Below are 9,429 nucleotides of genomic sequence, written 5' to 3' on the forward strand. Positions count from 1 at the left end.
AGACGGAAGCAGACGGTGGAATGGAGAATTCAGCAGGATTCGGGGAAGATGAGTAGAGTCAGGGGTGGCTAATTATACAACTGCCAGGTTGCTTTGAGGCAGAGCCAATGTCCCTTAGCACTTTTATGGTTCCCCCCCCCCTTGGGAAATGCTGTCACCAATGATCCTGGTGACACAGTGGACAACTGAGAAAAGCAGAAAGTGAAGGGACTCAGAAAAAGTTTCGGGATGCCTGCCCCCAGATATTCACTTATGCTCTCCTTTGTGTCTGTGTGCAAGAGTGATACATAGAAAAACCAATGTCCTGGTGAGCAGGAATGGTGAGCAGGAGTGAGCTGGGAAGGCAGACAGCCCAGGCAGGGTGGGAGAGGATGGAGGGGAGGTGACCATTGGAAGCAAAGGTTCAGCAAGTGGATCAACAGGAAAGCCCAAGGCAGTCAGAACAGGACAGCCAGGCAGCAAGGCATCCATCCCATGCTGGGCCACACCACTCTGCAGGAAGAACAGCTACAATTCCCACTGTGAGCACCAGACTCACCCCACGCCTATGGAGTGCTTAATTTATAGGCAGCTTCCAGTCCGAGTCTTTAATTTGCCTAGGGTTCCTCGGGTTCCCATCCCAGGTGATTTAGCTATGAAAGACCTTTCATCTGGGGCCCACTGATTTTCCAAAGCAAGGCGTCTAAGGTCACACCTGGGCGAGCCTTCCAGGAAGATATCAGAAGCCACGACAGCACTCCTGAGCCTGTCCCGGGCTGACTGGTAGCCACTCTAGCTGCTTCCCCCGCATGTAACCACCCCCTCCCCCAAAGACACCTGCCTTGAGAACACAGCTGACAGGCAGCTCTCCCCTGGGGACTCTACAGGAGTCCCTTAGCAACTTCAGGCAATGAAGTCACAGCTTCACCTTGCTCTCTACCAACACCTTAGATCCTAGGTTCCTGACATGGCCTTCACTACCAAGTGCCAGTGTTCCAAAGCAGGACACCAGCAGGCTCTGGCCTGCACCTCCAGCTGCTCCAGGGATGGAGCAGTAACAGACCACTGACTGCAGCAGGGGCTCAGGACACAAGGATGACTGACTCCCTGAGCTCTGAAAGGCGGGGCAAACTCTGTAAATACACAATGTCCTTTCAAAGAACCTAAAGGAAGAACTACAACGCTGCTGCCCTCACAGACTAGCTCAGATATCCAGAGTCTATCCCACAACACAGCCTAGTGGGCAAGTCTATCACACACAGAACTACAGGTATCTCTGGAAACTGAGGACCACAGGAGGGTAAGGGACTGGCGTGTGGTGGGTGATTTGGCATTCTAACCAGGTGCATGTGGTAACTAAGTGAACGGAAGAGAAAAACGGGGCATCCCCGTGAAAGGAGATGCACTCTGCTGGCAAAGTTAAGGCAGTGACCCCTGGGAGCACTGGTTCACACTGGTTCACACTGGTTCACTCTGTCTAGTGAGCAGAAGATGATGTGACAGAGGGCCTCAGGAGCAAAGGAAGACAGTGCCTAGGGCTTCACAACTTGGCTGGACTCATGCTGGCCAAGACCTGCAAGACCTCTGCCTTTGTAACCGTTTCCCAGAACTGCCCTTCATGCTGTTCTGTCTGCTGTCCGCCCCATACCCCACCCCACCAACCACAGTGCAGTGGGCTAGGCTCCCAGGAAGATTCCAGACACAGCTACGCTCTGCACACGGGGAGTCTCGAAAGACACTTGGGAAGAGAATGACAGGAATAGAACCTGGTATCACTCCACTTTAGCCAGTGGAGCATCAAGGATAGCTGCTGCAGGTCAGGCTAAAACCTGAGGGTAAGAGGGTAAATCTGATGCTAGACGGGAAGAAACCTGAGATAAGGCAAGCAGCCTGCAGCTGCCATTCGACACTCCTAAGCATACAGGGCACAGGGTGCCTCCTTAAGTCACCACCACAGTAAGGGAAAGGACACTGTCAACCAAGGAAGGGGTCTAATAATCTCGGGGAGTCACACCCCCATCCTGACAACTGGAAGACCTCAGGAGGCAGATGCCACCACAGCCCAAGCGATTGTCTACCCACAAGCTCTGTAACCCTCGCAGACCCTCTTGCCTTACCTACCCTTCATTTTCTTCAGTAGCTTTAAAGACACACAATGGCATGCAGTGGGTGCTAAGCAGGTATCTATTATATTTTAAAGCTTAGTAATCATGTATGTACTTCTAAAGGGGGCCCACCACAGACCTCACCAATTGGCTGTTTCCTTCTGAGACGGCCCAGCCACAAAGCTGCAGCAAGAAGCAGCAAAACAGTTACTAATACCCTCCTCAGCGTGTAGGTCAGTTCTGCTCCATGCCATGGTAGCATCTGGCAAAACCTATGAGGGTACTGCACCCAGTGTGCAGAGGTTGGCAATGCTGTGAGCCTCCCACAGTGAAGGGGGTGGACCCCAAGAAGCTGAAGCCTCCATCACTGGAGACTAAGACACACACTACAATCCTATGGCCCTGATGCACTCATTTCCCGGCATTCCTCTTCTTCTTTGGGAGAGACAGGAGCTGCACACCTTGAAGGAGGCAGCCAGCAAGGTGGCCTGGAGGAGACTACCTACTTCACAGGGCGCTTCTAGGAAAAAGGGGCATTCACCAGGATGACAGCCTGCAAGGAGAGGCTGGGCCAGGGGTGACAGGTTTAGCTTGGCCAGTGACAGCCACCGTCCACTGAAGTTTTGTCACACCAGCCTCGGGATGACATATGGCTCCTAGGAAAATCCAAACTATGGCTCCAGAAATGAGAGTTCAAGAGAGTCTGCTTTCCTACATACCCCGCCCCTTTGAATCCAATCTGTGCAATACGACACATGCTTCCTAGGCCCACGCTACCAGACAAGACTAAGTATGGACATGCCAGCTTTACAGACCAAGCCATGTCAGGAAGGTGCTGGCAGACCCAGACCCAGACCCACTCCAGGATGGGAGCCTAAAACAAACAGTCTCAGCAGGTGAGCTGACTGGTGTTGAAGCCTGATTCCCTCATCCTCCTATTCCACTCCCAATGGGCCCATAGTCTCTGGGAAGTGAGACAGAAAGGCCTTCTAGACTAAGGCATACACTCCCAGGAGAACCTCCAAGGCTGGAGTTGGTCCCAAATACAATGCTCAGGCCAAAGGTTAGGAAGTCTTCCGACCCAGAGAGAGCAAGGTCAAGTTCTGCTGTGGTGAGCTTCCCTGGTACATCAGAGTACAGTAACCAACCAGGTAGGCAAGCTGCCCGCCTGGCCCGGCCTGTTCTCAAGCTCCTTGGGCAGCCTTTGTGGGAAGCACTACTGAGGTCTTGCATCAAAAGAGACCTGGGCAGGAAGGAGCTGAGACCATGTGGGTAGACAAGCACCTCTGCTCAAGGCAAGGCCAGACCTCAAGTCACTGACAAGAGGTGAGCATTCCAACACTCAGTACCTGTTACGACAGGGAAGTGGGCACAGGAACCCTAGTGGGTGACAGAGTTCAATCACCCTTAGCTGCTCTATGTGGAAAGGGAGACAAGAAGGAAACTGACTTTCTCAAAAATACAGGGGCAGGTGGGCAGGAAGAAACAAGCAACTAGAGCCTGTGGGGCTCTAGGTGCTTAATTAAGACAGTGGCTTGGGCTGGAGAGATGGCTCAGCGGTTAAGAGCTCCGACTGCTCTTCCAGAGGTCCTGAGTTCAATTCCCAGCAACCACATGGTAGCTCACAACCATCTGTAATGGGATCTGGTGCCCTCTTCTGGTGTGTCTAAAGAGGACAATGGTGTACTCGAAATAAATAAATAAATCTAAAAAAAAAAAAAAAAATCAGTGGCTACCAGACTGTCTGGCCTGGCTACATACATGACTCTCCTCTCACCAGCAAATCTCAGTGTCACCATCAAGCCGATCTCTCAAACAGGCTACAGAGGGAGACAAGGACAAGAAAGACAAAACCTCAGGGAGCAGGCTGTATCAAGGCCCAGGTCTCCCCTGTACATTTACCTGAACCTGCAGGAGACTGTCCAAGAACTCCCAGAAACCCCTGCAGCCTTCCTGGTCTCTGTCTGAGCCTCCCCACAGGGACCAGGCGGCTACCTCTGAAAATGACTTTGAGCAGGGCTGACATCATGATCCTAAGAAACCTGAGAGTAGGGCAGCAGCAGGGAAGCTGCGTGCATCCCCATCTCTCACATACCCCTCCTTAGATATGAAGGGCAGCAAATGACCCCACCCCTTACCTCCTACCCCCACCCCACCCCACCCCACACGCCCTTTCTTCCATCAGACCAAAAGCCTCAGAAAAACTGTCCCTGTCCCAGGAGGTCCTCGGCACTCTCACCCCACTGCAGCTCGCCTGGCAAGCCGAGCAGACTGATGGCCCTAGCTACTGGTACACAGGTTCATTTTCACCTTTGCTGGAGGGTCCAGGGCATAACTTGGTATCTTTCTAGTGTTTGTGGGTCACAATCTGTGTCTGATTTGATTGCACTGCCCTGGGCAGCCACAGTGCTTTATTTCCCTTACGGAGGCTTCTCTTACAGGTATAGATGAGGCTACGCTGGGCTTTCCCTGACAATCTTCCCACCCCCACCACATCCCACACCATTGTTTTGGAACAGGGTCTCATACAGCCCAGCCTGGCCTAGGCTTGAAGGTGATATGTAAGAAACCATGACCTTGAACTCCTGGTCCTCCTGCTTCCACCTCTAAGTACTTAGTGCAAATGGCCTTTCTTTAAATTGCACGCCTATCATTGGTACCCTGCTGACAAAGGTCAGTGGTGTGGCAGCCTCTGGTCAGCCTTAGATAAACCCAGCTACTCCTCCTAACCGGGGATCAGGGAAGGGTGGGGAGCTTGGAGCCCATCCTGCCAAGACTCAGGAGCAGCTCCAGGACTCTAACCATCATGGACTTTCCCCTCAAGTCAGGGTGCACACCTCACCCACTTCGGCTACTGGGAGCCCCATTATGTCACCACAGCCGGGTCCACAGCTGGTGTCCCTTAGATTTTCCCACAAATGACTTATTAACAGAACCCAAGGTTCAGTGCAAATCTGAAGGAACCTTGCAGACCTGTCCATCAGGAAGTACACAAAGAAGACGCCAGGGTGCACAGTTTGCCAGAAACAAAGGCCTCACAGGATTCTAGCTCACTCCATTTTCTGGGGTTAGGGGGTTTTTCTCTCGTTTCTTTCTTTCCTTCTTTCTGTATCAGTTATTGATCACTTACTAATAGCATATAATCCTAAGAATAAACTAAGAAGGATAAGCAGAGCCATGGTATAAGGATGCTACTCTCCCAATGTTGATGAGAGAGTGGAGAGACAGAGATGAGCAGCGACTGACGAAGGGTCACTGAGCAAAAGAAATCGAGATGTCCCCAGCACCCCTGGGGCCACCGTGCTATCACCGTCCCTTGTACGCATAACTTTCTACTCAAGGTGGTAGTGGTCCCCTCCAAATCAGCCATATGAACAAGTGAGCCAGTCAGTGGTCCCCTACTCAAGGTGGTAGTGGTCCCCTCCAAATCAGCCATATGAACAAGTGAGCCAGTCAGCTTGCCATGGGAAGCCCTCTACAGGACATCATAGGCCCTTCTCTGCTTTTAGAACCTTCTGTTCTCCCAATGAGTGTCCCCCACAAAAGGTTTCTCTGTAGTTCCAAGAGAAGCCCCTCCCCAACGCTTCCTGCCTAACCGCCAAACACCTGCACCTGAGGCCCAGAGTGGGTGCAGCAGAGGTGCCAGCTCCCAGGAAGAGCAGTACCTCAAACTCTTAGGCAGTCCATGAAGGGGCCCTCAGTCTCTCGGCTAAGCTCACTGCTCTCAGACTGGGAACCCTTCCTGTGGCTTCGCTTCAGCCAGAGGCAGCTTCCTTTCAACAGAAATCCCTTCCCTCCTATGCAGCGCCATCCACTGCCAGCATACCAGGGCCCCAGGGAAACTTAACGTGATTAAAATGTTAAAGCATTTAAGATGCTCAAAGGAAAGGCATTCTTGAAGTGCACATCATCATCTAGGGAGGCAAGAGTAAATATGGCAGGGGGAGATACCTATACAAATGAAATGCAATTTTAAACATTATGCATAAATTGCTTTAACGTGGAGCCTCTGCCCTGCGGAATCACAGCATCGAGTCCGGGCTTTGCAGCAAATGCTGACAGCTGGTTTTCAGCTCCTTAGTTTATTCAGTCTGTAGTCTGAGGTGAGCTGACTTCCTGGGTTTTGCTAAATGGAGAACAACAGTTCTCAGACTTGTTGTTTAGCAGGCAGGGCACACAGTGCACAGCCTGGCCTGGCTGCTGAAGCAGCAGAAATCCTAACAGGATGCCCTCAGACAATCCCCAAAGCACAACCCTGAAGCCTGGGGCCCCTTGGGAATGAAACAGCAGAGCATGAAGAACTAACTAAAGATGGAACAAGAGCCCGCTGTGATCAGCACCAAACACAGAAGAAATGCCATCTACTTATCGCTAAAAAAAATCTACAGGCTCTCAGTAAAGCTGCTCTTCTTACCCTCACAGTCATGTTGTACAAGCTAAAGGAATCGCACATTTTCTCTTATCAAGAGGATGAGCTAAATGTGGGGAGCCGTCTAGTGTTTAAACCCACTAAGGGATCCAAGATGGCACTCCACAGTTTGGAGGCATCCTCTGCCTCTCTCAGGATCCACCTTGCTACCTCAATGGGAGCACTACTGAAATTTCAAAATCTGAAGTTTTCTTTTTTACTTTTTAAAGATTTATTTATTTACTATATGTAAGTACACTGTAGCTGTCTTCAGACACACCAGAAGAGGGCATCCAGTCTTTTTACAGATGGTTGTGGGATTTGGTTGCTGGGATTTGAACTCAGGACCTTCGGAAGAGCAGTCAGTGCTCTTACCTGCTGAGCCATCTCACCAGCCCCAAATCTGCAGTTTTCACAGCACTTCCTTGCCCTGCAGATCACTAAACCATGATACCCTGAGCCAGGACAACATTTTATGGCTCACTGACAACAGAACCCCAGTCATTGATCTGCTCTTTCTATAGGGTCTCCATCAGATCACAAAGAGGTCTTGGGCTTTCTTCACACCTAAAGCTATTACCTCTTGGGCATCCAGAGAACTTTAATGAGGAGACAAGCCAACTGCTTGCCAACAGACACCCCCAGAGGTAGGGTGGCATCCCTGGGAGGCTGATGCTACAGGTGCCTTTCTACATACATAGCTGTGCTGATCCAGGGCTTCATCTTTGTGTGACTAGGAAAAAGCATTATCAGCAGCCAGGCTATTCCCAAGGCGAGGGAAGTCTCCTGGGGAAGCAAAGTCGTACATACCACACTTGCTCAGAGTCACCATGGTTCTCAAAAACCCGGCTGCTGCCACCAGCCACGCAGACTAGGCTTAAAACCTAGCAAGCAGGGACTCCCGTCACACCAACCATTCAGAAAACAGGGCAAATGAGAGTCAGTGTCCACCCCACACAAGCCAGGCACAGGGAAACTCTGTTTCCATGTTCTCTACTGAAAATAAAAAAAACGAATCATGAACCCCTCCCAGAGCCAAAAGGACACTTCCACCTTCCTCCCTCCCGTACCTGCGGCTAGGAGTAACTTGAAGATGCCAGAGAAAAAGGAAATCAGCCATGTGCCTTTGACATTCAGTGTCTGAGTAGGGGTAAAGTCGGCGGCTCGTGGGCAGTCCATCCTACTCAAGACTCTATCCGCTATCTCCCTAAGCCGCGGTCTACCTCCATTCTTTTCTGGTCGTTTAGTGTTACTCAAAATCAAGTAAGGAGGGCTACAAATCTTTGGAAAAGATAACTATATTTCGAAGCTCGTTAGCTAGTAAAACATCACAAACCCCTCCGGAGAGAATACAACAGCCTAGACAGCACCAACCAAGGCAAGGATCTCACGCTCGCTCGGTGTCCACTCGGTACCCAAGCCGAGATGACTGCCGAATCAGAACCTGTAAGCTCTAAGCCCCCGGCCTCACTACCGAACCCATCAATGACACACACCGAGGAGGGACTTGGGGTTAGGAAATGCAAGCGCAAAAGGCTAAGCAGTTCCCGCCGCCGTGAGCGGCCAAGGGCAGAGGTGGGCAGTGTAGCAAGTAGAACGGGAGGTCTGGCAGAACCACGGAACGACCTCAATGCCGGGGTGCTGGATGAGGATAGGGAGGGATCACGCCTCTGATCACTAAAGCACCAGGGTTCCAGCCCCACCAAGGTCCCCAAGATCTGGGCGCAAGACAAGAGTGTCGCGGGTTCCAGTTGGGCGGAATGTGGCTCGGGGAGCACCAGGTTTCGGGTGACAATGATCCCCAAGATCCCGGAGCAGGGAGTGGGGCTCCGGGGTGATCTGGGCGGAGTACGGAGCAGGGGGCAGGGAGTCCGGCGGAAGGGTTGTCCCTATGATCCCTGCACAGGGAGTGGAGCGCAGTGTCGCCAGCGAGATAACAGCCTCCAAGATCCAGGCGCAGGGCGGTACGTGGCTCCGGGTGCCCGCGCCCCGCGTGCGGGAGGCAAGTCGCTGCACCCAGAGCCGCGGGTGAGCCGGACAGGGCCGGAGCTCGCGCCGCTGGCCTGAGGGCCCTGAGAAAACTTGAGGCGCGCGTCCCGGCCAGGGTCCCCACATCTGCTGCCCCGAGCCGGGGAGCACTCTCGGTGCACGGCGCCTCCCCGCTGCAGGCCCGGGTCGGCGCGCAGGCCTCGCGGCACTCACCTTCCTGCCGGCGCCGCCCCCGCCCGCGGCCAGCGCGGAGCCGCCCCCCGAGTACATGTAGTAGGCGATGCCCAGCACCCAGAGCAGCGCGAAGCACAGCAGCATCCGCGAGCGCCGCCGCATCCTCGCTCTGGGCGGCCGCCGGGCAGCCTGGCGGCGCGGCGGGCGGAGCGCGCGGCGGGCGGAGCTCGGGGCGGCGGCGCGGGAAGACGCGGCGCTCGGCGGGCGGCGCTCGGCGCTCGGCGCCCGGCAGGAAGCGGCGGCCCAGCGGCGGGGTCAGGGAGCAAAGGGCGACCAATCGACGCTGAGGGGCGGGCGCGGGGGCGGAGCCAAGTCTCCATAGCAGCGGCGCCCCGCCCACTGCGCGCCCCCGGGAGTGGCAGGTGGAGGCAGCGGGCGCGGACGCGCGGTTCCCCAAAGACTTGGAATGGGCCAGTCTGCAGAGGTCGCCCCGGCCCGCCATCCGTCTCATTTACTATTTGGGCAATAGTGGGTTCTTGGGTTTTTATTTTTTATTTGTGCTTTCTCTTTTTGAATACAAGGTCTCATCCTATAACCCAGACTGGCCTCGAACTCACCATCCAGCCCATGCTGGCATCAATCTCGCAGCACTCCTTTTGCATCGGACTTCTGAATCCTGGGATAACAGGAATGCACTACCCTGTGGTCTGAACAAGACTAAGACAGGGAAGGTAGATTTCAAGGAGCTTGCTTGTAAGGATGACCCTGCCTGCT

At 53.5% G+C, this 9,429-nt stretch overlaps 1 protein-coding gene across 1 annotated transcript in view; it reads right to left on the reverse strand.

Annotated features, from left to right (window-relative positions):
* The window catches only part of Galnt2 (polypeptide N-acetylgalactosaminyltransferase 2), a 118,631-nt gene extending 109,701 nt beyond the window's left edge, over positions 1-8,930 (reverse strand). The window contains exon 1 of the mRNA XM_021169564.2: positions 8,695-8,930. Coding sequence (XP_021025223.1) covers positions 8,695-8,817 — 123 coding nt within the window. The 5' untranslated portion in view covers positions 8,818-8,930. The remainder of the gene's footprint in view (positions 1-8,694) is intronic.
* Positions 8,931-9,429: the final 499 nt, after the last annotated feature.

This window comes from Mus caroli, unplaced genomic scaffold, assembly GCF_978045245.1.
Source record: "Mus caroli unplaced genomic scaffold, Mus_caroli_1 scaffold_10, whole genome shotgun sequence".
Lineage (NCBI taxonomy): Eukaryota > Metazoa > Chordata > Mammalia > Rodentia > Muridae > Mus > Mus caroli.